This window comes from Oncorhynchus mykiss, chromosome 11 (genome assembly GCF_013265735.2).
Source record: "Oncorhynchus mykiss isolate Arlee chromosome 11, USDA_OmykA_1.1, whole genome shotgun sequence".
NCBI classification, from domain to species: domain Eukaryota; kingdom Metazoa; phylum Chordata; class Actinopteri; order Salmoniformes; family Salmonidae; genus Oncorhynchus; species Oncorhynchus mykiss.
The window spans coordinates 16,692,465-16,719,656 of record NC_048575.1 but is presented as its reverse complement, the minus strand read 5'-3'; the positions used below and the strand labels follow the sequence as shown (position 1 = coordinate 16,719,656).

The window sequence follows — 27,192 nt, the reverse complement described above, 5'->3', positions numbered from 1 at the left end:
AGCAACAATACCGTGCTGGTGGATCTTTGATCTTCATATGAATCCCCAGGACTAGCCAAGGAGCACACTAGCCGGGTTGTCTGCCCACCACTTGGCTTAGCTCTGGGAGCTCAGCTCAAGTCGTCAAGTCTCAGGCAAGGTTACTCGTCATCATCTGATTTTGTAAGATATTGTATTCTACACAGATGGCTTTTGTGACTATGAAGTGATGTTGCCACCTGCTGGTCACACGGTGAAACCACAACCAATGTCATACTAAGAATCAGCCCTAGGCACAGCAGCAGGCTCCAAGGCATGTCACAACACAAAACAGCAGCATGTGTCGAATTTGTCACATGATTGAAAAGGTCCGAAGTATGCTAAACAAACAAGCTGTAATAGCGGCGATCAGAGATTCAGCACCACAGAAGCAGACAGCGACAGAACTCTGAAGTTCAGCACAGCACCACATGACCGTGGAAAGCGACCGTCTCCAGGTGTACCCACTAGCCACTTTGCCAATCTGACCACAGCCTACGACTAAAGGGAAGGCTCCCTTACAATAAATAAGCGAGCATAGAGTTTTCAATTGTTTATTATTAAAGGCACTTATTTAATAATAGTCAAATTATTTACATCTGTACAGAAAAAAATAGAATATTCTGTATCGATTAACCACATTTACACAGTTAATCTCTCTCAAACATAGGACATGCGAACTGGAAGTTTTATCTACATCCCCCACCCTCTCCCTCCAGCTACCCCAGATTCCAAATCAAATTAAAGTTGTTAATGCTAACAGTGTTGTATGTACACATATCAATATCCACCTCAGATGTTTCTCTTCTAAACAGACACCCACCCTCCAAACTCAAAACAACACAAACCAATAAACACACAAGACATCCCATCTAAATAAAACAGTAAATAAATACATCTAAAACTCATGCAGAAACAAATTTTGATATGAAATCATTGCTTTTTAGCTTCTTGGCACTCAGTGTCTGGCTGTTTGTACTTAGTGTAACTGTTCCAGTGTGTTCCTGTGTAGTTACTGTAACTGTTCCAGTGAATTCCAGTGTAGTTACTGTAACTGTTCCAGTGAATTCCAGTGTAGTTACGGTAACTGTTCCAGTGTGTTCAGTGTAGTTACTGTAACTGTTCCAGTATGTTCCAGTGTAGTTACTGTAACTGTTCCAGCATGTTCTAGTGTAGTTACTGTAACTGTTCCAGTGTGTTCCAGTGTAGTTACTGTAACTGTTCCAGTATGTTCCAGTGTAGTTACTGTAACTGTTCCAGTGTGTTCCAGTGTAGTTACTGTAACTGTTTCAGTGTGTTCCCGTGTAGTTACTGTAACTGTTCCGCGGAAGTTATTTAGACTTAGGAATTAATACAGAAGTATGTCTGATGGTCTAAATACTAATCTATATTCATAAAAATAAATTAATCAATATTAAACCGTAAAGAATTCAGAGACTTCCGTCAGTCAGACAGACAGACAGACACAAGACGGACAGACAGACAGCAGAGAAAAACAAGAGTTCTACAACTTGGCTTCTAAAACTAACTAAACTTTATAAATAAAATAAATGAAAACCTCAACATTAAAGGGCTATAGATTTTTTTCCTTTGGCTTGAAAAACGTCCTCCTCTTCTCTCCTCCTCCCCTCTTGCCCTCCCCAACCAAAAGTAACCAGCTCACTCTGGTCACCGTGGTAACTGAGCCTGGTCAGACTCCTGTGCAGGATAGGCTGGGGCAAGCTCCGCCCCGGATGGGGTGTGGTCAATGGGGTTTGCGCAAAGCGTTTGATTGGCTCGTATCCTTTGGCAGATCTCAGCGTAGCTTGGCTTCTTGGACTCCTAACCAATCACAACACAGGACAGGTCAGTACCCAGCATACACTACATTCACTAATAACCAGTTTGTCTCTGTAGTCTGTGAGGTGTCTCACCACTGCTAGTCTGTTTTCCTTCGTGGTCTGGATAGGTTCTTTCACGGTCGGAGGAGCTGCTGTGGTCCTCTTGAGAGATGACATGGTTTCCTTCAGCTTCCTGTGGTACAACAACAACCACCATCAACCACAACCCTCAACCATAACACAACACAACCATAACACAGACATGAGTCTGCATGTATTCTTCTTCCTTGAAGTAATCATACAAAACACATTGTGAAAGGGACCCATTCCACAGCAATGATGATTCAAAGGAAGGAGAATAAACTTACTCTGGGGGGAGGTTTTTCTGAGGCAATGCTGTGATAGGCTGGAGGTCTTGTAATGTCACAGTGGTTGGTTGGCTGGTACTGCTGTATGTAACTGCACACTGTAACAAGAAAAACAACCTTACAAGAAAGTAGACGGCATGTGTGAGTGTGTATGTGTGTGTGACTCTTGCTTACCTTGTGGTTGCAGGTTGCTATGGTAAGTGTTTCTCTGGAGGCTGTTGCTGGGGGCAGCGGGGGGAAGCTAGTAGGGCCAAGCTCCAGACTGGGAGACAAGGAGCGGGGGGGCGACTTGGGGGGCTCTCTCTAAACGTACATACGTTTATATACACATATTGTTATATACAAACATACATATCCACAGACACACAAAAACAACACAAGTAAGAGCTTCTCCTTAACATTTTCCCAAAGCCATCCACATGTTAAGTACTTACAGTGTACTTCTCATCTCTTCTCCTCCTCTGACCAATGGGGCCTCTCCTTCAGAGAGAGAGAATCAATAGGCAGGTTTCTCATTGACCCAGCTTTATTCAACAAAAATATTACTGCGGCACGTGTAATGGAAAGAACAGATATTTTTTAACTTTAACTTTTCTAAAGATCGTCAAAATTTCTATCCGTTCGACAGGTGGATTTTTCTTTTGTCAAGCTTTACTAAGACAATCAAACATTTTTAAAGTATTTTTCAAAAAAATATTGATTGCTGAAAAATGTTGAAAGTATGCAGGGCCCATGATGTCATCGCGTAACGGATGCCGTTCTGCCATTCTAGGCGAGACCAAAAACCAATGTCTGGACCGGACCAAAAACGAATATCAGTGGATGTGGAAATCAAGGTCGGTCCGGACTGCACCAAAAAATGACGTGCAAAAGGCATCAGTGCCAGTCCATGCTTACTGAGGTGTAGCCTACAGTGTTGCCTGAAATATCATTTTATGAATGCCCATCTACGGTGCATTCGGAAAGTATTCAGACCCCTTCACTTTTTCCACATTGTGTTACGTTACAGCCTTATTCTAAAATGGATTATATAGATATTTTTTAAATCTCATCAATCTACACACAATACCTCATAATGACAAAGCAGGAACCGTTTTTTGAAATTTTTGCAAATATATTAAAAATAAAAAGCCAAAATACCTTATTTACATAAGTATTCAGACCCTTTGCTATGAGACTCAAAATTGAGCTCAGGTGTGCCCTGTTTCCATTGATCATCCTTGAGATGTTTCTACAACTTCATTGGAGTCCACCTGTGATAAATTCAATTGATTGGACATGCTTTGGAAAGGCAAACACCTGTCTATATGAGATCCCACAGTTGACAGTGCTTGTGAAAACCAAGCCATGAGGTCGAAGGAATTGTCCGTAGAGCTTCGAGACAGGATTGTGTCAAGGCACAGATCTGGGGAAGTGTACCAAAAAAATTGTGCAGCATTGAAGATCCCCAAGAACACAGTGGCCTCCATCATTCTTAAATGGAATAAGTTTGGAACCACCAAGACTAGAGCTGACCGCCCGGCCAAAATGAGCAATCGGGGGAGAAGGGCCTTGGTCGGGGAGGTGACCAAGAACCCAATGGTCACTCTGATAAAGCTCCATAGTTCCTCTGTGGAGATGGGAGAAACTTCCAGAAGGATAACCATCTCTGCAGCGCTCCACCAATCAGGCCTTTATGGTAGAGTGGCCAGACGGAAGCTACTCCTCAGTAGAAGGCACATGACAGCCCGCTTGGAGTTTGAAAAAAGGCACCTAAAGATTCTCTGGTCTGATGAAATCAAGATTGAACTCTTTGGCCTGAATGCCAAGCATCACGTCTGGAGAAAACCTGGCACCATCCATACGGTGAAGCATGGGTGGCAGCATCATGCTGTAGGGATGTTTTTCAGCGACAGGGACTGGGAAACTAGTCACGATCGAGGGAAAGATGAATGCAAAGTGCAGAGAGATCCTTGATGAAAACTTGCCCCAGACTGGGGCAAAGTTTCACCTTCCAATAGGACAACGACCCTAAGCACACAGCCAACACAACGAAGGACACGTCTCTGAATGTCCTTGAGAGTTCCAGACAGAGCCCAGACTTGAACTCGATCAAACATCTCTGGAGAGACCAGAAAATAGCTGTGAAGCGACGCTCCCCATCCAACCTGACAGAGCTTGAGAGAATCTCCAGAGAATAATGGGAGAAACTTCTCAAATACAGGCGTGCCAAGCTTGTAGCATCATACCCAAGAAGACTCAAGTATGTAAGTCACTGCCAAAGGCGCTTCAACAATGCACTGAGTAAAGGGTCTGAATACTTATGTAAACCAGTTTATGAGGTATTTTGTGTAGATTGATGAGGAAAAATAACAATTCAAACCATTTTAGAATAAGGCTGTAACTTAACAACACTTGGAAAAGGTCAAGGGTTCTAAATACTTTCCGAATGCACTGTATATGGTAAGACTACAGTTTATAAAACATCAAAAAGTCTTTGGCTCGTGCTTACTGGGGTCACCATGTGGCCAGCAACAGAATTTTATGAGTGTCATTCCATGTGGTTGGCCGTAGCATTGGCTTTATTAATCCTGATTCCTGTGACTAATAAATTAGGCTATTTAAGCTCTGAATATCAGCTACCCAACTTTATCAGGAGTTATTGTGAGCCTATTTTACAATGTGTTTACAAAGCTGGAAATGCAGAAGTATTTTATTTTTCGCTATGATCAGCTTGTCAAAACAATTGACGGATACTAACTTGAAATCACTGATCATGACAATGGGGTGAAACACTTGTGGTTGTTCATTCTCCTTTGACTTGTCCTGTTTTTAGGATATGTTGTTTGTTAACATGTCAGTGTGTTTTTAGTGGAATGGGGCACCATTTAGGTAAGGCTATTTGATCGGAGAAACCTACATGATGTAAAAAGTGTCTCAGTACATTGTCATACATTTCATCTCCAGCCTGTAGGCTACAGAAAAGGCCACATACTCTTTTCACCATATCCTATATCTGTTACTGTACATGATTTATGGAACGTTGCGTTGGTGTCGCGCCACAGCGATGCGTCTCTCCAACAGTACCATGGAGAGGCGCCCTGTGAATGGACGAGCAAAATATTTTGCGCCCCTGCCTTTTACAAAGTGGGCACTGCTTATCACTTATCGCACTCAGCTAAAAAGCCCTTATGCCACTAGTTGTGAGAAATTGTCATTGCTTTTGGGCAGAATTATGTGGGGTTTCATGTGTTGTTGTTGGAGGTGCGTCTTGGTCAGTTTAGCTCAGAAAATACTGCCCTCGTCAATCTGATGCCATAGGTGGCCGCCTAATTCTGTCTAATGAGCTGGTCGGCCGTGCTCGTGATTATAAAGCTCCACTCCACATTTCATTCTAATGCCCACTGCTTGCAAAATATATTATTGTCCTGACTTTCTGAATGCCTGAATTGCTTTGCCTTGCTGTTCTGGTTGTCTGGCAAGTTTCATCATCCAATTATTTCAGATCTACAGGAGTGAAAGTTTCAAAATGGTACCATGGACCTTGGCGATACGTTGGCACATAAGAATTATTCGAATATGGTAAATATTAGTCAATTATTGCATTCTATCCATGCTGGTTTTGCAGGCTACAAGCTGTCGCCAAGTTATTAGGCCTAAAGCGCAATTTGCCTAAATACTGTAGGTATTGGAAAAACTTCAAACAATTCATTTCTATTCGACATTGTAGGTTTTTAGGTGTGAAATTATTACATCCAGCTCATTTTATTGATAATATAGTTCAATGGAAACGCACTGTAGCATAGCATGCAAGTTTAGCATCTATGTAAACTTTTTAAATGTAAAAAAATAAAATCACTGGACAAGTTAATGAAAACATAGCTATTATCTTCCTTCAGTTCACGTGGTACCTCAAAAACATTTTTATCTTCTGTTTAGTCTCTCCTGAACATAAGTTATCAGGAAGTGTCCTGTCTCTAAGGGCTGGAGGTTAGAGGTCATTACCTTCCTATGCCAGTTCTTGGGGAGGACCCTGACTCCCTTCTCCCTCCACGTCGACCCCCTTCTCCCTCCATACGCCTGTTGCCTGGTAACCGTGGCGGGCCCTGCCTGTGGGGGCCAGGGGGGCGTCCTATTGGTACATGCTCTGGGAAGAAGGGGGGGTCATCCAGAAGGCCCGGCTCCCTGTCGCCAGACCGCCGCCTCTGGTCCCGCTGCCCACGGTGCCCCCTACTGGAGGAGAGAGAGAAACACATGTAACATCACAACAACCTAACTACAACCATGGTTCCAACATCAAGAAATAGAGAGAGAATGATAGCTTGGGAGAAGGAGAGAGACGTCTCTCCAGAATGAGAAAGAGTGTGGAGTGTAGTACCTGTGTCTGTATGAGGGGGATATTTTGAAGCTGGGGCCTCCTGGGAAGCCGTTCATGAAGCCAGATAATGACGCCATCTGCTGTACACAACACCAATGACACCAGTGTGAGAGAAAACGCTTGTACCTGCATCTGTATGTGTGTGTCCATCTCACCAGGTCAGGGTCCGTGTATCCGGCCATGGCATCCAAGCTTTGATTGGTCATTGGGTAAAGCTGTGGGAGGGGCTGCTGGAAAGTGGGAGGGGTGTAGTATGGGTTGTAAGGCTGCTGATTTGTGCAGGAGTCCATTGCGCGGGGCCTGTAGCCATTCTTTGGAGCGTAAGATGTGACTGCCATCACATTGGCCTTGATCCGTGCCTGATCAATTTATTATTCAACAAAGCAATCAATCAATCTTTGATCATGTGACTGGCACTTGCATCATGTATAGAAAAATATTTAGATCAGGTTAGATTTTGGCAGGGGTAGGCCATCATTGTAAATAAGAATTTGTTCTTAACTGACTTGCCTAGTTGAATAAAAGGTTAAATAAATAAAACGTCTCAACTCACCTTGATGGGTTTTCCCTGGAATGTCCTCACCTCCTCTCTCAGGTACTGAAATGCCTGGAGCACACACACACACACACACACACACACACACACACACACACACACACATGAATGACATTTGCAGCTGAATGAAATGTGCATGAATGTCTAGAGAATCAATCCTTCTCCCAGCTGTTGTTAACCTCCGTAACCCCAGTCTCTGTCTCTCCCAGCTGTACCTGTTGAGCGTCAGCCTCAGTTTTAAAGGTGATGAACCAGTTGTCGTTCTGGGCAAACTCACAGCTCTGGATCCTGGGGAGGCTCTCACACGCAAACAGAGCCTTTACGTCCTGGTGGTTTAACAAAATAAACACGCAAAACATCAGCACTGAAACACACACATAATCCATGGGCCAACAGGACAAATTTAACATATATTGAACAAAAATATTAACGCAATATGCAACAATTTCAAAGATTTTACTGCGCTACAGTTCATATGAGGAAATCAGTCAATTTAAATACATTCATTAGAACCTAATCTATGGATTTCACATGACTGGGAATACAGATATGCATCTGTTGGTCATAGATACCCTAAAAAAAATAGGCTTCACAATGGGCCTCAGGATCTCGTTACAGTATTTTTGTGCATTCAAATTGACAACTTTAAAATGCAATTCTGTTCATTGTCCGTAGCTTATGCCTGCCCATACCATAACCCCAAAACTACCATGGGGCACTCTGTTCACAACATCAACAAACCACTCGCCCACACAACGCCACACACTTGGTCTGCGGTTGTGAGGCCGGTTGGACATACTACCAAATTATCTAAAATGACATTGGAGGTGGCTTATGGTAGAGAAATCAACATTAAATTCTCTGGCAACAGCTCTGGAGGACATTCCTGCAGTCAACATGCCAATTGCACGCCAAACTGAGCAATTGGGGGAGAAGGGCCTTGGTCGGGGAGGTGACCAAGAACCCAATAGTAACTCTGACAGAGCTCCAGAGTTCCTCTGTGGAGATGGGTGAAACTTCCAGAAGGACAACTGTCTCTGCAGCACTCCACCAATCAGGCCTTTATTATGTATAATGGCACCGGAGGGGACTGCTGCCGTTTTATGGGCTCTTAAACAACCATGCTCTTTTGTTGTTTTATTTGCATTGTGTTTAACTTATTTGGACATAATGTTGCTGCTACCATCTCTTATGACCGAAAAGAGCTTCTGGACATCAGAACAGCGATTACTGACCTTAAACTGGACAAATAATTTTTCTTTAATGAGTTGGACGAGAGGGATTTACTCCAGACACCCGACGAGGCCCTCATCCCTGTCAATCGCAGGAGAAAAAGACGGAGATATCGCGGAAGGTAATCGGGGTGCTTTGTAAGGATCCGGCGATGAGTGGCTAATCTGCCTTTGCCAACGGTACTATCGGTCAACGTACAATTGCTGGATAGTAAAGTGGACGAACTGCAAGCACGTATATCCTACCAACAGGATATTAAAAACTGTAACATCATATGACATGAACAACATACAGCTGGTAGGTTACACACTGTATCGGCAGGATAGAACAGCAGCCTCTCTTAAGACAAGGGGTGACAGTCTATGTATATTTGTAAACAACAGCTGGTGCACGATATCTAAGAAAGTCTTGAGGTTTTGCTCGCCTGAGGTAGAGTATCTCATGAAAAGCTGTAGACCACACGATCTACCAAAAGAGTTTTCATCTATATTCTTCGTAGCTGTCTATTTACCACCACAAACCGATGCTGGCATTCAGACTGCACTGAATGAGTTGCATACGGCCATAAGCAAACAGAAAAACTCTCATCCAGAGGCGGCAGGGGACTTTAATGCAGGGAAACTTAAATCTATTTTACCTAATTTCTACCAGCATGTTAAATGTGCAACCAGAGGGGGAAAAAAAAACAAAAACTCTAGACCACCTTTACTTCACACACAGAGACGCGTACAAAGCTCTCCCTCGCACTCCATTTGGCAAATCTATAATTCTATCCCCCTGATTCCTGCTTACAAGCAATAACTAAAGCAGGAAGTGCCAGTGACTCGGTCAATAAAAAAGTGGTCAGATGAAGCAGATGCTAAACTACATGACTGTTTTGCTAGCACAGGCTGGAATATATTCCGATGGCATTCAGTACACCACAACAGTCACTGGCTTGATCAATTTTTTATTTTACCTTTATTTAACTAGGCAAGTCAGTTAAGAACAAATTCTTATTTTCAATGACGGCCTAGGAACAGTGGGTTAAATGCCTTGTTCAGGGGCAGAACAACAGATTTTTACCTTGTCAGCTCGGGGATTCGATCTTGCAACCTTCCGGTTACTAGTCCAACGCTCTAATCACTAAGTGTGTAGATGACGTCAGCCCCACAGTGACTGTGCGTACATACCCCAACAAAAAGCCATGGATTACAGGCAACATCAGCACTGAGCTAAAGGGTAGAGCTTTAGCTCACAAGTTGCTGTTCTCACACAAATGATCAAGGAACCTACCAGGTATAACCTCAACTCCGTAACCAAATCCGTAACCAGATATCATCCTGACCAACTTGCCCTCTAAATACACCTCTGCTGTCTTTAACCAAGATCTCAGCGATCACTGCCTCATTGCCTGTGTGCCTAATGGGTCCGCGGTCAAACGACCATCCCTCATCACTGTCAAACGCTCCCTAAAACACTTCAGTGAGCAGGCCTTTCTAATCGACCTGGCCCGGGTATCCTGGAAGGATATTGACCTCATCCCGTCAGTAGAGGATGCCTGGTTGCCCTTGAAAAGTGCTTTCCTCACCATCTTAAATAACCATGCCCCATTCAAAAAATGTGGAACTAAGAACAGATACAGCCCTTGATTCACTCCAGACTTGACTGCCCTTGACCAGCACAAAAACATCCTGTGGTGTTCTGCATTTGCATCGAATAGCCCTCGCGATATGCAACTTTTCAGGGAAGTCAGGAACCAATATACTCAGTCAGTTAGGAAAGCTAAGGCTAGCTTTTTCAAACAGAAATTTGCATACTGTAGCACTAATTCCAATAATTTTTTGGACACTGTAAAGTCCATGGAGAATAAGAGCACCTCCTCCCAGCTGCCCACTGTACTGAGGACAGGAAACACTGTCACCACCGTTAAATCTACGATAATCGATAATTTTAAAAAGAATTTTTCTACGTCTGGCCATGCTTTTTACTTGGCTACCCCTACCCCGGCCAACATCTCAGCACCCCCTGCAGCAACATGCCCAAGCCCCCCCCCCCCCCCCCCCCCCCCCTCTCCTTCACCCAAATCCAGACAGCTGATGTTCGGAAAGAGCTGCAAAATCTGGATCCCTACAAATCAGCTGGGCTAGACAAGCTGGACCCCTGAGATCCCCAAAGATTGGAAAGCTGCTGCGGTCATCCCCCTCTTCAAAGGGGGAGACACTCTAGACCCAAACTGTTATAGACCTATATCCATCCTGCCCTGCCTTTCTAAAATCTTCGAAAGCCAAGTTAACAAACAGATCACTGACCATTTCGAATCCCACCATACCTTCTCCACTATGCAATCTGGTTTCCGAGCTGGTCATGGGTGCACCTCAGCCACGCTCAAGGTCCTAAACGATATCATAACCGCCATCGATAAAGGACAGTACTGTGCAGCCATCTTCATCGACCTGGCCAAGGCTTTCGACCGCATTCTTATCGGGAGACTCAATAGCCTTGATTCTCAAATGACTGCCTTGCCTGTTTCACCAACTACTTCTCAGATAGAGTTCAGTGTGTCAAATCGGAGGGCCTGTTGTCCGGACCTCTAGCAGTCTCTATGGGGGTGCCACAGGGTTCAATTCTCGGGTCAACTCTTTTTTCTGTATATATCAATAATGTCGCTCTTGCTGCTGGTGATTCTCTGATCCACCTCTATGCAGAGGACGCCATTCGGTATACATCTGGACCTTCTTTGGACACTGTGCTCACAAACCTCCAAATGAACTTCAATGCCATACAACACTCCTTCCGTGGCCTCCAACTGCTTTTAAATGCTAGTAAAACTAAGTGCATGCTCTTTAACCGATTGCTGCCCGCACCCTCCCGCCCGACTAGCATCAAAACTCTGGAGGGTTCTGATCTAGAATATGTGGGCATTTACAAATACCTAGGTGTCTGGTTAGACTGTAAACTCTCCTTCCAGAATCACATTAAGCATCTCCAATCCAAAATGAAATCTAGAATCGACTTCCTATTTCGCAACAAAGCCTCCTTCACTCATGCTGTCAGTGCCATCCATTTTTGTCACCAAAGCCCCATAAACTACCCACCGGGTAGTATGCACTTGTTGGCTGGCCCTCCACTACATATTTGTCGCCAATCCCACCGGCTCGAGGTCATCTATAAGTCTATGCTAGGTAAAGCCCCGCCTTATCTCAGCTCACTGGTCACCATAGCAACACCCACCCGTAGCACATGCTCCAGCAGGTATATTTCACTGGTTATCCCCAAGCCAACACCTCCTTTGGCTGCCTTTACTTCCAGTTCTCTGCTGCCTATGACTGGAACGAATTGCAAAAAAAAATCACTGAAGTTGGAGACATATCTCCCTCACTAACTTTAAGCGTCAGCTGTCAGAGCAGCTTACTGATCGCTGCAGCTACACACAGCCCATCTGTGAATAGCCCATCCGAATCCAACTACTTACCTCATCCCCATACATGTTTTTGTATTTCTGCTTTTTTGCACACCAGTATTTCTACTTGCACATCTTCATCTGCACATATATCACTTCAGTATAAATTGCTAAATTGTAATTACTTTGCCACCATTGGCCTATTTATTGCCTTACCTCCTTACTTCATTTGCACACAGTGTATACAGATTTTTCTATTGCGTTATTGACTATACGTTTGTTTATCCCATGTGTAACTCTGTGTTGTTTTTGTCACACTGCCTTGCTTTATCTTGGCCAGGTCGCAGTTGTAAATGAGAACTTGTTCTCAACTGGTGAAGATGAAATATATATATATTTTTAAAAGAGCTGCCGCTTTCAAGGAGCGGGACACTAACCCGGAAGAAATCCCGCTATGCCTGCCGACGAACCATCAAACAGGCAAAGCGTCAATACAGAACTAAGATCGAACCGTACAACACCGGCTCCGATGCACGTTGGATGTGTCAGGGCTTGCAAACTCTTACAGAACACAAAAGGGAAGCACAGCCACGAGCTGCCCAGTGACATGAGCTAAATTACCTCTGTGCTCGCTTAGAGGCAAGTAACACTGAAACATGCATGAAAGCATCAGCTGTTCCAGACGACTGTGTGATCACGTTCTCCGTAGCCGATGTGAGTAAGACCTAAACAGGTCAACATTCACAAGGCCGCAGGGTCAGACGGTTTATCAGGACGTGTACTCCAAGCATGCGCTGACCAACTGGCAAGTGACTTCACTGACATTTTCAACCTCTCACTGTCTGAGTCTGTAATACCAACATGTTTCATGCAGACCACGATAGTCCCTGTGCCCAAGAACACTAAAGTTACCTGCCTAAATGACTACCGATCCGTAGCACTCGCGTCTTTAGCCATGAAGTGCTTTGAAAGGCTGGTCATGGCTCACATCAACACCATTATCCCAGAAACCCCAGACCCATTTCAATTTGCATACCACCCTAACAGATTCACAGATGATGCAATCTCTATTGCACTCCACACTGCCCTTTCACACCTGGACAAAAGGAACAGCTATGTGAAAATGCTATTCATTGATTACAGCTCAGCATTCAACACCATAGTGCCCTCAACGCTCATCACTAAGCTAATGACCCTGGGACTAAACACCCCCCTCTGTAACTGGATTGTGGACATCCTGACGGGCCGCCCCCAGGTGGTAAGGGTAGGTAACAACACATCCGCCACGCTGATCCTCAACACGGGGGCCCCTCAGGGGTGCGTGCTCAGTCCCCTCCTGTACTCCCTGTTCACTCATGACTACATGGCCAGACACGACTCCAACACCATCATTAAATTTGCCAGTGACACAACAGTGGTAGGCCTGATCACCGACAATGATGAGACAGTCTATAGGGAGGAGGTCAGAGACTTGGCCATGTGGTGCCAGGACAACAACCTCTCCCTCAACGTGATCAAGACAAAAGGAGATAATTGTGGACTACAAGAAAAGGAGGATCGAGCACGCCCCCCTTCTCATCGACAGGGCTGTAGTGGAGCAGGTTGAGAGCTTCAAGTTCCTTGGTGTCCACATCACCAACAAACTAACATGGTCTAAGAACACCAAGACAGTCATAAAGAGGGCACGACAAAGCCTATTCCCCCTCAGGAGACTGAAAAGATTTGGCATGGGTCCTTAGATCCTTAAAAGGTTCTACAGCTGCACCATCAAGAGCATCCTGACTGGTTGCATCACTGTCTGCTATGGCAACTGCTCGGCCTCCGACCGCAAGGCACTACAAAGGGTAGTGTGTACGGCCCAGCACACCACTGGGCCAAGCTTCCTCCCATCCAGGACCTCTGTCAGAGGAAGGCTCTAAAAATTGTCAATGACTCCAGCCACCCTGGTTATAGACTGTTCTCTATGCTACCGCACGGCAAGCGGTACCGGAGCGCCAAGTCTAGGTCCAAGAGGCTTCTAAACAGCTTCTACCCCAAAGCCATAAGACTCCTGAACATCTAATCAAATGGCCACTCAGACTATTTGCACCCCCCCCCCCCCCCCCCCTCTTTTACGATGCTGCTACTCACTGTTTATTATCGATTATCCATGCATAGTCACATTAATAACTCTACCTACACGTACATATTACCTCAATTACCTTGACTAACCGGTGCCCCCGCACATTGACTCTGTACCGGTACCCCCTGTATATAGCCTCGCATTGTTGGTTAAGGACTTGTAAGTAAGCATTTCATTGTAAGGTGTTCTTGTATTCAGCGCATGTGACAAATAAAATTGTATTCATTTCTTGTAGAGTGGCCAGATGGAAGCCACTCCTCTGAAAAAGGCACATGACATACCGCTTGGAGTTTGCCAAAAGGCACCTAAAGGAGTCTCAGACCATGAGAAACAAGAAACTCTGATTTGATGGTTGAACTTTTTGGCGTGAATGCCAACCGTCACGTTTGGAGGAAACCTGGCATCATCCCTACTGTGAAGCATGGTGGCAGCATCATGCTGTGAGGGTGTTTTTCAGCGGGAGACTAGTCAGGATCGAGGGAAAGGTGAACGGAGCAAAGTATACAGAAATTCTTGATGAAAACCTGCTCCAGAGCACCCAGGACCTCAGACTGGGGGCGAAGGTTCACCTTCCATTAGGACCACGACCCAAAGCACATAGCAAAGACAACGCAGGAGTGGCTTGGGGACAAGTCTCTGAATGTCCTTGAGTGGCCCAACCAGAGCCCGGACTTGAACCCGAACGAACATCTCTGGAGAGACCTGAAAATAGCTGTGCAGCGATGCTCCCTATCCAACGTGACAGAGCTTGAGAGGATCTGCAGAACAGAATGGGAGAATCTCACCGATTACAGGTGTGCTAAGCTTGTAGCGTCATTCCCAAGAAGACTTAAGGCTGTAATCGCTGCCAAAGGTGCTTCAACAAAATACTGAGTAAAGGGTCTGAATACTTAAGTAAATGTGATATTCAACTTTTAATTAAAAATAAATAAATTTGCAAACATTTGTAATTGTTGGCAGATTGTAGATTGAGGGGTCAAAAAACAATTTAATAATCAATTTTAGAATAAGGCTGTAAAATAACAAAATGTGGAAAAAGTGAAGGGGTCTGAATACTTTCTGAAAGCACTGTATGGTAACTGTAAATGGGTGAATTAAAGAAGAGCACTCTTGGAATATAGCCAATCATAAATCAATCTGGTTTATTACAAGGGAGACAGGGACACACCTACAGCACAGAAGCAGAGAAAATGTCTAACTGGCATTCTCTAAGCAGGGCCTTAAATCCCAATCTCACAGCACCAATGTTCCATAAACATCAGCCTGGGAGGCTTGTACGGAGTCGCAACAAAATACTTTGCCAGCTGCTGCAGAGTCACACAGTGTTCATAAGGTCCTCAATACAATAACATATCAGTGTCCTCAGTCCTTGTACATCCAGTCTGGTTTCAGTTACTATAAACAGATATGAGTTTAATACATAACGTACAGCATCGAGTCTCGTAACCATTAACCCTTGACACAAACAGAACACTTGAAATCATGTGAATTACATAAAGGTCGGGAAAACATAAATATGCTAAGCATTGTGTTAATGATGGCCCAAGTATGTTAGTTATATGTATTCACCAAAATATTACCAGAAGAGTGGTATGCCAAATATATGCCAAAAAAGCTGTCCAAACTGCTGTTTTGTTGCCGTTTCCCAAAAATATTACATTAAAACACTTTGTTCTAGAAGCATTCACTGCTTTTTTATTAATCAACATTATATTCAATGTGATTTTATTAATTATGTTAACATCAAGGAATGTAATCTGAAACCTTCCCATACATTGCACACTATTTGAAATCCCATAGGAATGCATTATGTCCAGCAAAGAGGTACAGTTAATCATTTTTGCAAAATGCCTTAATAATGAGTACACCAAGTACACATAAAGCAAAAAAAAATCTAAACAATGACGCCAATATATTGTTGATTTAACATTTTCCAATATGGCTGCAAACCAGCTCCATTGGTTTACATTTGATTGGTCTGACATTGTCACAGCTCTTTCATTAATAGGTGGAATATACCTAATGGCAATAAAAAAATGGATTATAGTTATGCAAATAACACAACCAATTTAGCCAGGTTTGCAAGATATATAATCTTTGTAAAACATTAGCAAAACTGTTCCAAAAATGTACCAAAAACACTACTCATATCAATGGTTTTGTATTTGTATTTGCATCACTGATATCTATATTTTATTTTCAAACATTTAAAAATGTATCTATAATATTTCTAAAGGGATCTTTCCCTGGTTTGTAGTGACTATATTGATATACAATATTATGCCATATTGTTTAAATTGTAAATATGTCTTGAATCCTGTCATATACACTGCATTCCAATATGACATTTTAACAAGCCACCTGATGATGAGGGCATCAACTTACATAGCTGGTGAAGTATTAAAGCCTTAGCTTTACAGCCTTCATAGATGGTGAGTAGTTACACTTTTTTTGTGGAAAAATAGTACAATGTAGTATAGGGTCTACTGAAATATGTATTGGTTAGTGGCTGCTAAGGGTTGTCGATGACATCAGCAATGGTCCAATTGCTGGATTTTGTCTAATCACGATGACATGATTTCTATAACGTGTCAACTAGCCACTGAACTAATGTATACGAAATGATTAGGTTTCATTAAATAACTTGTACCTTTGAAGGTTAGAGAGCATCATTTTAAGATGATGATGGCCAGGGAGACATAAACACAAATTCCTAGCTCCCAACAGAGTCCAGAACATAAATAGATATGTATATGAAATAGATATGTATATGATGGGATGCATAGACATTATGGACAGAAATGTATGGATAGAATATGTAGTATATCTGAATATTTAGGATAGAATAGTACGTGTCCAGCAATAGTTAAGGATAGGCCTTGACTAGAATACAGTATATGCATATCAAGTAGGGAAAACAGTATGTAAACATTGAAGAGCATAGTTAAGAACTAGACATTTCCGATTATTCTATGCAAAACAATTGCACACATTTAGTTCTATCATCAGAGTTATACAGCAAGTACCTGTATGCTTTTCATGTTCAGTAAAACATCAATTGATCATGCAATTTCAGGTTAGCATCATGGTATCTGTCAATATTGGCCACCATTAATTTGATATTTTTTTACAAATAAAGTGAACTATACCTGACAAGTATGAGTGGTTTAGGTTATTTCCCATCCTTTGTGGGCTCTGTCAAGCACTAGTAGGGCGCATTTGCCAATGTACTGACATTGACAACATGAGCTGATAAGGTTTACTTTGCAAGCTACAGGTAGAAACATTGTACAGTTGGCTAAACATAGTGGTAAGTAGACCTAATGTACTTTTCTCTCCAACCAATATAGGCCTACCTAGCAAAGTTAGCTAACATGATACCCTTTTCAACATTATTTTCAAGTGTGTTTAATCACGATTGCTGCTGATAGACATGATAGGTTACAGTGATTGATGGGCCACGTCAAATTGGCTACCTAGCTAATAACAAATTACGTCAATATGGCCAGTTAACAAGCTAACTTTCAGGGGATGAACTATAATAAAATAAAATATAAACGCAACAATTTCAAAGATTTTACTGAGTTACAATTGACATAAGGAAATCAGTCAATTGACATAAATTCATTAGGCCCTGATAGGCCCTGATTTCACATGACTGGGCAGAGGGGCAGAAATGAATGCGCCTTGCACCCACTGGGGTGGTTACATGTGGTCTGCGGTATTTAGTCCTGTTGGACGTACTGCCAAATTCTCTAAAACGATGTCGGAGGCAGCTTATGGTAGTAAAATGAACATTAAATTCTCTGGCAACAACTCTGGTGGACATTCCTGCAGTCAAGCCATCTGTGGAATTGTGTTGTGTGACAGAACTACACATTTTACAGTGGCCTTTTATTGTCCCCAACGCAAGGTGCACCTGTGTACTGATCTTGCTGTTTAATCAGCCTCTTGATATGCCACACCTGTCAGGTTGATGGATTATCTTGACAAGGGAGAAATGCTCACTAACAGGGATGTAAACAAATTTGTGCAAAAAATGAAAGAGAAATAAGCTTTTTGTGGAACAGTTTGTGGATCTTTTATTTCAGTTCATGAAACATGAGACCAACACTTTACATGTTGTGTTTATATTTTGGAATAATTTTGATATATAATAATTTTTCAGTTTTTGATTTGTTAAAAAAGTTTGAAATATCCAATAAATGTCGTTCCACTTCATGATTGTGTCCCACTTGTTGTTGATTCTTCACAAAAAAATACAGTTTTATATCTTTATGTTTGAAGCCTGAAATGTGGCAAAAGGTCGCAAAGTTCAAGGGGGCCGAATACTTTCGCAAGGCACTGTATATCCAAATATTGTTTGATTTGCTTGCCATCTATAGGGTTGATGACAGAAGTCCGACAGACAATTTTACCAGGACAAGGACTGATGTCAAGCTCTTTCCAAAAGCCTAATCTCTGATGACGCAAGATTGACATGTTTGCTTAGCTAGCTACATGCCAAAGGGATACATGTATCTGAAATGACATGATCTATTGATTTTGGCTGATCATGAAAGCATGCAGTTACTTGCTGTACAACTCTGATGATAGAGCTAGATGTGGAATAATCTGAAATGAGTAGTTCTGACTATGCTCTTCAAGAAGAGATTATATTAAAAACAAATAGTTTATTTAACAATCCCTTGAAAACAGCACGTAGTTGTCTATGGTTTTAGCGGGGCTGGGGGTCTCCTTGCAAATCGAACACTCTGCAGAGTATTGTGACATTTTATTGATAAAAACCTTTGACAGTCATTTTGAATGAGCATGTGACCTTTATCAGTGTGCAAACATTCTATTGCATAGACTCCCTTACAACAAGATGTATAATTGTGTGAAAAACATAGAAAGCATTTTTTTTGGAGAGGCTATCATATATCAATTTGATCAGGAGCTTGTGGGGAACAATTTAATTCCATCAAACCTTTGCCACCACAAAGTGGACCTTTTTCAGCTGGCCCATGGACTAAGACAGGTTTCTAACAGGCGGGTTCTTACCTCTGGGGGTGTGGTCTCCGGGACCTCTCGGAGGATGACGATACAGCGTCCCTGATTGGGCCGTACCTTTTGCCCACATTCTGCCACCTCCACCAGCGGCAAGGCTACGAGCCAATCAGGAGACAGGACACGGTCAGAGCCTTCCCTCCAGTAAACATCTTACCCAATCATGTAATACAATACAACAATAACCCACATACGTCCATACATACATACATACACACAAAACAAGTTTACTCACACTTGAGGACGTCAGAGATGAGTTCCAAGTCCGTGCTGAGCTTCTTGATGTGGTCGAGGTTGGCTAGCGTTGTTATGGGAACAAACTGGTCGCTGTCCATCTGGGAGACGAGGTAGAGGTCGTTGGCAAGGTTCTCCCTGAGGGGACATCAGCCAATCAGTTTTTTAAAAACTCACTGCCTACTAAATGTACACAATGTAAATGGGACCGTATTTTCATGTTGCACATCTTTTAGTTGTCTTCGTCAATTGTTTTCAATATTTGTATATGACTTTCTACAATTTATAGTTGGTTTTTAAGTCATTGAAATTTTGAGCTACTGACTTTTAAAAATATTGTTAAATGTACATTGTTTAATTTACTGAAGGTCCTTAACTAGCCCCATAGGGATATCGAATGCCAAACCAAATTTGACCACTCTTACGGTACTCTTCATTCCGTGACATACCATTTTCTCTTATCATCTCGCAAATCTCAGTTGGACGAGACTGACTTTATGACCAAACTGATCCTATTTACACTTTGTATTCTATAATAAATGTTTCTGACTCATATTGATGCCACATAGACCATTTTCAAAATGAGAAGTTTTTAGGGGCAGTTGCTCTTTTAGGTGCCATCAGCCGCCTGTGACACATACGCACCGTAAAAGACAGGACTCCAGTGAGGTCTTCAGTTGATCGATGAGCTCCTCTGAAAACATCAATAACATATAATATTTGTATCAGATGTCATCTGATAAACAGTCCTGTTTGCTCTAAGCTCCATCAGCCAGCAACGTTAGTACCTGATATACAGCTGTCCTGGACCAGGCCATTGGTTGACAGGTTTCCCATAGTGACCGTTGTGAATTCTACGACGCTCGGTTCCAGCTGAGCCTCGCCCACTTCCTCCAGGTCATATCCCTGGTCATACCCTGAGGACCAATCAGGTAGCGGCATTTACAAGACTGACCGAAATAAAAGCCAAAGAAAAGGCCTGCACACCCAGTAGCTCTTTCCACCTCTGGACGAATGGCTAGGCGCTGTTCCATACTCTGTCTACTTCCACATGCTTACCTTCCTGGTTAACGGCTAGCCATGGTAGACGGGAGTCAGTGTAGATGGGGCCTGAGTGGTCCAGACTAAGCATGTGATTGGCCCATACCTGAGCGTTGGGGTTGAGCTCAGAGACCAGGGTGGATTTCTGCAAGAGAACACACACACACACACACACACACACACACACACACACACACACACACACACACACACACACACACACACACACACACACACACACACACACACACACACACACACACACACACACACACACACACACACACAACCTCAGTGTCTTTAAACGTCAGCAAATTGACATACACAGTCGTGGCCAAAAAATATTTGCACCCTTGCACTTTTTCAAATAATGCACCATTTCTTCCAGAAAACTGTTGAAACTAAAACATATTTTGGTATCCACATATGTATGTCTTCGGTGTGCAGTTGAACAAGGAAAAAAAAATCTGAATTTATTTACTAAATCTAAGCTAATTCCACAACGAAATTCTACAATGACCGGGACAATATTATTGGCACCTTCTAGAAGGGGTTAGAAATAATTAGATTTCAAGCAGGTGATTCTCATATATATTGGAATTGAACTCAGCTGTGGTGAGTTGAAGGTTCCTGCAGTATAAACCTCATGTATTCAACCAGATTGAATAGAGAAAAGGACTCATTTTCCTGTTGTGCCACTGTGTGTACCGCAATGAGCATGGAGAAAAGAAAGAAAACCGGAGTATTACCTGAGGTCAGACACAACATTGTAGCCAAGCATGGACAATCTCTAGGCTACAAGTCCATCTCCAGAGACCTTGATGTTCCTGTTTCCACCGTACGTAATGTTATCAAGACATTTAAGGCCCCTGCCACTGTAGCCAACCACACTGGACGTGGACTAAAGAGAGACCTTGATGTTCCTGTTTCCACCGTACGTAATGTTATCAAGACATTTAAGGCCCCTGCCACTGTAGCCAACCACACTGGATGTGTCCGCAAGAGAGACCTTGATGGAAGATTGCAGTGAAGGATTGTTTGAATGGTGGAGAAAGCACTGCGGTCAACTGCCACACAGATTCAAGCTGAACTTCAGACACAAGGTATGACAGTTTCAACTTGCACCATCCGTCGCCAACTCAATGAAAGGGGGTTATACGGTACAAGACCCAGGAGGACCCCACTTCTGAGAGACAGACATAAGAAAGCCAGACTGCAATTTGATAAAACACACCTGAGCATGCCCAAATCCTTCTAGGAGAATGTCCTGTGGACAGATGAGACCAAATGAGAGGTTTTTGGTAAAGCACACTGTTTCTATGTTTACAGAAAACAAAAGGAAGCTTTCAAAGAAAAGAACACCTTCACTACAGTCAAACATGGTGGTTCAGTGATGTTTTGGAGTTGCTTTGCTGCCTCTGGCGTTGGGTGCCTTGAATGTGTGCATGGCATCATGAAATCAGCTGAATACCAAGGTATTTTGGAATGCAATATTAAACCCAGTATCAAAAAGATGAGTCACGATCAAAGTTCATGGGTCTTCCAACAGGACAATGACCCCAAACACACTTCAAAAAGCCTGTACACCCAGTAGCTCTTTCCACCTCTGGACGAATGGCTAGGCGCTGTTCCATACTCTGTCTACTTCCACATGCTTACCTTCCTGGTTAACAGCCAGCCATGCTAGACGTGTACATGGTTCAATGGTTCAAGACAAAATACTGGACTGTTCTGAAGTGGCCAACAATGAGTCCAGATCTAAATCCCATTGAAAACTTGTGGAGAGATCTGAAAACAGCAGTTAGGAGAAGGCACCCTTCTAATCTGGGAGAACTGGAGCAGTTTGTACAAGAGTGGGCCAAACTGCTAGTAAAGAGGTGCAGGAAGTTGATTGCTGGTTATAGGAAGCACATGATTGCAGTTATTTTGACCAAAGGCTGTACTATCAAATATTAAGTAGGGTGTCAATTTTGTCAATGCCATTTCTGTTTATTTTCTGATTTTAATGGATATATTAAGTTCTGAATCAAAAACAAAGGTTCTGTAATATTAAAAGTGAAATAAAGAAGTGTGGAGACGTTGTTCAATTTCAACATATTTTTAGGGAAAATTGTGAGTTACTTAAGTGCAAGGGTGCCAATATTTTTGGCCACCACTGTCAGTGCATTCGGAAAGTATTCAGACCCCTTGACTTTTTCCTCACAGCCTTATTCTTAAATATATTAAATTAAAATCTACACAATGATAAAGCAAATTTTTTGAATAATGTCTAAAAAAATTGTGCAAATTCTTTGAAAATAAAAAACAGAAATACCTTATTTACATAAGTATTCAGACCCTTTGCAATGAAGTTGAGCTTAGGTGAATCCTGTTTCCATTGATCACCCTTGATGTTTCTACAACATGATTGGAGTCCACCTGTGGTAAATTCAATTGATTGGACATGATTTGGAAAGGCACACACCTGTATAAGGTGCCACAGTTGACAGTGAATGTCAGAGCAAAAACCAAGTCATGAGGTCGAAGGAATTGTCCGTAGAGCTCCGACACTGAATTGTGTCGAGGCACAGATCTAGGGAAGGGTACCAAAAAATGTCTGCAGCATTGAAGGCCAAGCTTCTTAACGTCATACCCAAGAAGACTCGAAGCTGTAATCACAGGCAAAGGTGTTTCAACAATGTACTGAGTAAAGGGTCTGAATACTTAAGTAAATGTGATATTTCATTTTTTTTTATACATTTATACATTTTTATACATTTCTAAAAACCTGTTTCTGCTTTGTCATTATGGGGTATTGTGTATAGATTGATGAAGGCAAAATATTTTTTAAATCAATCTTAGAATGAGGCTGTAAAGTAACAAAATGTGGAAAAGGTGAAGGGGTCTGAATACTTTCCGAATGCACTGTACGTGTATTTTCTCACCCCTACAGCTCACACACACACCACTGAAGTACTCACAGGCTGGTACTGATGGTGCCATTCCCAGAGACAAGAGTCCTGAGGCAGAAGAGTGCTGTAGGTGGGGTAGACTCCCAGCAGGGCCATGGAGCTAGAGGGCTGCTCCTCCTCGCAGCCCTCCTCACCCTCACCCTGGCTGGGGACCATACCCTGGGCTAGCCCCTGGGCCCATCCTCCACATACCTCTTCCTCTACCAGCCCTGGCCCTAAATGCGTCCAGGGAGAGGGATAGAGGCCAGAGAGGGTGGGGTCCCCTTCCTCTCCCAGCAGTTCTGACACCATGTCTATCATGCCCCCTTCCTCGACCTGTCCTCTCACCCCCATGGTGTCCATGTCCGTGGTGACAGCCAGTGACCCCTGACCCAGGAACTGTATCTGGTAAGAGGGGGTCGAGGCGTAAACGTCAATCTGATCAGGCTCCACCCCCAGCACTCCCACCAACAAATAGGAATCTGCCGTCGTTGCATCGTCTACAGGGTAGTTCACATCTGAGCAGTCATCGCCGTGGGAAACAAACTTCAGGGGTTCATCAAATGGGCTGAATTCAAATGTCACAGGTGGGAAAACAGGGGTGACAAACACACTGTCATTTGTTGCTATATTACTACACTCAGTGTCCTCAGGGAGTGTCCCTAAACTACTGTCAGACTGTGTTCTTACACTACAAACGCTACTGAGGCTGTTTGTTGCAACACATTCCTCTAGGAGGGATATTCTATTCTCAGTGTGTATCTCTGCCCTTTTGTCCGCGTGTGTTCCGTCCTCCGCGTGTGTTCTGTCCTCCGCGTGTGTTCCGTCCTCCGCGTGTGTTCCGTCCTCCGCGTGTGTTCTGTCCTCCGCGTGTGTTCTGTCCTCCGCGTGTGTTCCGTCCTCCGCGTGTGTTTCGTCCTCCGCGTGTGTTCCGTCCTCCGCGTGCGTTCCGTCCTCCGCGTGCGTTCCGTCCTCCGCGTGTGTTCTGTCCTCCGCATGTGTTTTGTCCTCCGCGTGCGTTCCGTCCTCCGCGTGTGTTCCGTCCTCCGCGTGTGTTCTGTCCTCCGCGTGCGTTCCGTCCTCCGTGTGCGTTCCGTCCTCCGCGTGCGTTCCGTCCTCCGCGTGTGTTCCGTCCTCCGCGTGTGTTCTGTCTTCCGCGTGTGTTCTGTCCTCCGTGTGTGTTCCGTCCTCCGCGTGTGTTCCGTCCTCCGCATGCGTTCCGTCCTCCGCGTGCGTTCCGTCCTCCGCGTGTGTTCTGTCCTCCGTGTGTGTTCCGTCTCCTGTGTTCTTCTCAGACAGGTTTCTGCAGTCAGTGGGTTCAGTTCCTCCCTCTGAACTCAACCTCCCATCTCTCCATTCTGAACCTATTGAAAGGAAATGGGACAAGGAGGATGGAGGACCTTTGCAGGGCTGTAAGTGAATGTCCCCACTAGGCAGGTCCTGAGGGACAGGAGTAGAGCCTCCTCTTTTCTCAGAGAGATGGCCGCTCTCGCTGTCCTCACAACCCTGAGAAATATGGCTGCTCTCTATGTCCTCACAACCCTGCGAAATATGGCTGCTCTCTATGTACTCACAACCCTGAGAAAGATTGCTGCTCTCTCTGTCCTCCCAACCCTGAGAAGGATTGTTGCTCTCTCTGTCCTCTCTACAATTCTGAGGATAGCTGCTCTCTCTTGTGGGGGGACTGGTGATGGCAGCCATTTCCTGCCAGTGTTTCTGTTCCACACTGGTTTCCGGCTCCTTCTCTGTTGCTGCAGACCTTCCCACTATATCCTCAGCCTGGACTGGCCAATCAGTGAGTTCTGAGTCATCAACAGGGCTTCTGTTATTTCCAGTAGGTTTTACATCATCCCTATCAGGTCTCCCAGCATACACATGTGTTGTGTTTTGATCAGGCTTGGCGTTGCTGTCAGAAGTAATATCATACTGATCAGGTTTTGTTCCAACTTTATGTTCCATATCCACTGGTCTAAGGTCAGATTTGAATGAGTGGACAGTAAAGTCCATGGGTAGAGACACTGCGTAGACTGGATAGACTGTGGATAGTGAAGAGAGTGTGGAGACTGGTGATACCTCTGTTAGTGTGGTTTCCACTGTGCTGCTGAGTATGGTCTCCTCCTCCTCCTCCTCATCCTCTGTCTCTCCTTTCAGCCCCTCACTGATCATCCTCACTGAGACAGCTTGGTATACCTCAATCCTCTCCATCTCCTCTACACATGTGGCCCCATCCACTGCCCCAAGCAGGGGGCTGGAGTTGGGGCTAGAGCTAAGGCTGGGGCTGTGTGTGAGCTGCTCCTCTGTAAGGGTAGGGTTAGGAGGGCAGGGGTATGTGGTGGTGGGAATATTGTTTTGAGTATCATGAAGGTTCAAATCCCTCTTTGTGTTTTCTCCTTCCTGGCTGCTATCAACAGTCTTCACTGTGGACAAAAGACCTGTCTTCTTAACACACACATTCTCGTCCTTCACACACACACTCTCCTCCTGGCGTGACGTCAGCTCAAGTATGTCGGGATCTGTAATGTCTCCAGTTAGTGGTGGGGTCCTGGTGTCTCCGGGGGTGATGGAGCTGTCCTGTTGTGAAGTCTGAGGGTCCTCATAGCTTCTCCAGAGAAGGTCCGGCAGAACAGGTGCCTCGGGGGGCTCACCGTGGGATTTGTCAAAGGCTGTTGGTTCCAATGTTTGTGATTGGTCGATGGCTGTAAATTCAACTGTTTTTGATTGGTCAGAAGCCATGGGTTCAGAAGCCTTGGGTTCCGTTATGTGCGATAGGTCAGCCTTTGCAGATTCCACTCTGTGTGATTGGTCATTGGCTTTAGGTTTTTCTGCTTGTGATTGGATAGAGGCTGTATGTTCCTCTAAATGTGATTGGAAAGCTGTAGGTTCGGCTATGTGTGACTGGATAGAAGCTGTATGTTCGGCTACGTGTGATTGAATAGAGGATGTAGTTTTGGCTATGTGTGATTGGATTGCTGTAGGTTCCGCTGTGTGTGATTGGATGAAGGTTGTCTGTTCCTCTGTGTTGGATTGGTCAGTGTCGAGGTCGTCAGCATCGATGGAACAGATGCTGTAGAAGCTCTGAGCTCTGGCCCTGAAACCCCGCCCCAGGGTTGCCCTGATGACACAGTCTTCCTCCTCATCTTCCTCTGCTCCTACTCTAGTGGAATCCCCCCCAGCTCTGATATTATACAGCTGGTGGGTTGGGGATGTTCCGACCAGGGGGGTCCTCCAGCCCTCTGTCTCTTCCTGGCCGGGCTCCGGGGTCTGGTTGAACCAAGTAGACCTGAGCAGGGCGTTTTCCGCTATCCTCTGTCTCACTGGGCTCTCCACAGTGTTCTCTATCCTCTGTCTGTCTGGGTTCTGAATGGTATTCTCTATCTGTTTCGCTAGGTTCTCCATTGTCTTCTCCATCTTCTGTTTGGGTGGGTTCTCCATGGTGCTCTGTATCCTTTGTCTAACGGAATTATCCATAGTGTACTCTGCTATCTTTTGTTTTAATGGGCTCTTCACACTCCCCTCCAAATATGGAACATTCCCACAGCTGGTCCTGGCCTTGGCAGCATTTGTGTGTGGCACGCCTGCCTCCGTCGAGTCCATGTGTGTGTGTGTGTCCGTGTTTGTCTGTGTGACCATGCTGGGGCCTGTGGAGGCGTTAATAATAGCCAGTTCCTCCTCGTGTGAGTGTTGCGGAGTGAGTAGCCCCCCACTCCGCATGCCACTGACACTGCTATGCCTCGCCTTGGGGCCTGTCGACACGTTGTCCGGGATGACATTGTTCTTCTTCTCCTGTTCCTGAAGTTTCCGTTTGGCCGGTCCGTCCGGTACACATGTGTGTTGAGCCATTTCGTCAGACACATGTTGAGCCAAAGCTTTAGTGTGTAGTCTGTCCTGGTGTTTGATCCCCAGCGCCTCTGGGCTTGATGCCTGAAGCAGCCTGGTCCTCTCACTTAGCAGGCCTGGGCTCAGTTCCTTACTGCAGCAGCACCCCATTTTCACTACGCTACCAGCTTCTTAAACAGCAAAGCAGCACTTCACCAACACTCAGACACAGTTCCTCTCACTCACACACAAAGAGAAAAGACCCC

At 44.3% G+C, this 27,192-nt stretch overlaps 2 protein-coding genes across 4 annotated transcripts in view; both read right to left on the bottom strand.

The window, feature by feature from the left end:
* Positions 1–133, bottom strand: part of LOC110536564 (disco-interacting protein 2 homolog C) — a 41,327-nt gene extending 41,194 nt beyond the window's left edge. The window contains exon 1 of the mRNA XM_036935057.1: positions 12–133. The gene's annotated coding sequence lies outside the window, so the exon portion shown is untranslated. The remainder of the gene's footprint in view (positions 1–11) is intronic.
* Positions 134–558: 425 nt separating this feature from the next.
* On the bottom strand, positions 559–27,192 carry LOC110535391. 3 transcript variants are annotated; one of them, XM_021620370.2, is made up of 16 exons: positions 23,141–27,192; positions 20,199–20,325; positions 19,928–20,056; positions 19,785–19,833; positions 19,141–19,277; positions 18,900–19,003; positions 7,335–7,445; positions 7,117–7,170; positions 6,719–6,922; positions 6,564–6,643; positions 6,191–6,418; positions 2,641–2,686; positions 2,381–2,509; positions 2,207–2,304; positions 1,932–2,031; positions 559–1,839 (listed from the first exon to the last, which is right to left on the bottom strand). In XM_021620370.2, exons 1-16 carry the CDS (start codon positions 27,095–27,097, stop codon positions 1,687–1,689), a joined length of 5,706 nt encoding a protein of 1,901 aa, XP_021476045.2. In that variant the 5' UTR covers positions 27,098–27,192; the 3' UTR covers positions 559–1,686. The 3 variants fall into 3 exon arrangements, with proteins under 3 accessions (XP_021476045.2, XP_021476046.2, XP_021476044.2); XM_021620371.2 differs by having other exon boundaries at positions 6,564–6,640; XM_021620369.2 differs by having other exon boundaries at positions 6,564–6,922.

Bases quoted from the DNA above. Each gene is read 5' to 3' on its own strand.
- LOC110535391 (XM_021620369.2), bottom strand. From the start codon at position 27,097: ATGGGGTGCTGCTGCAGTAAGGAACTGAGCCCAGGCCTGCTAAGTGAG. The intron at 19,004-19,140 runs GTGAGTAAACTT...ATTGGCTCGTAG, and splicing joins CATCTCTGACGTCCTCAAGT to CCTTGCCGCTGGTGGAGGTG. The intron at 7,446-18,899 runs GTAAGAACCCGC...TTAAACCACCAG, and splicing joins CGGAGACCACACCCCCAGAG to GACGTAAAGGCTCTGTTTGC.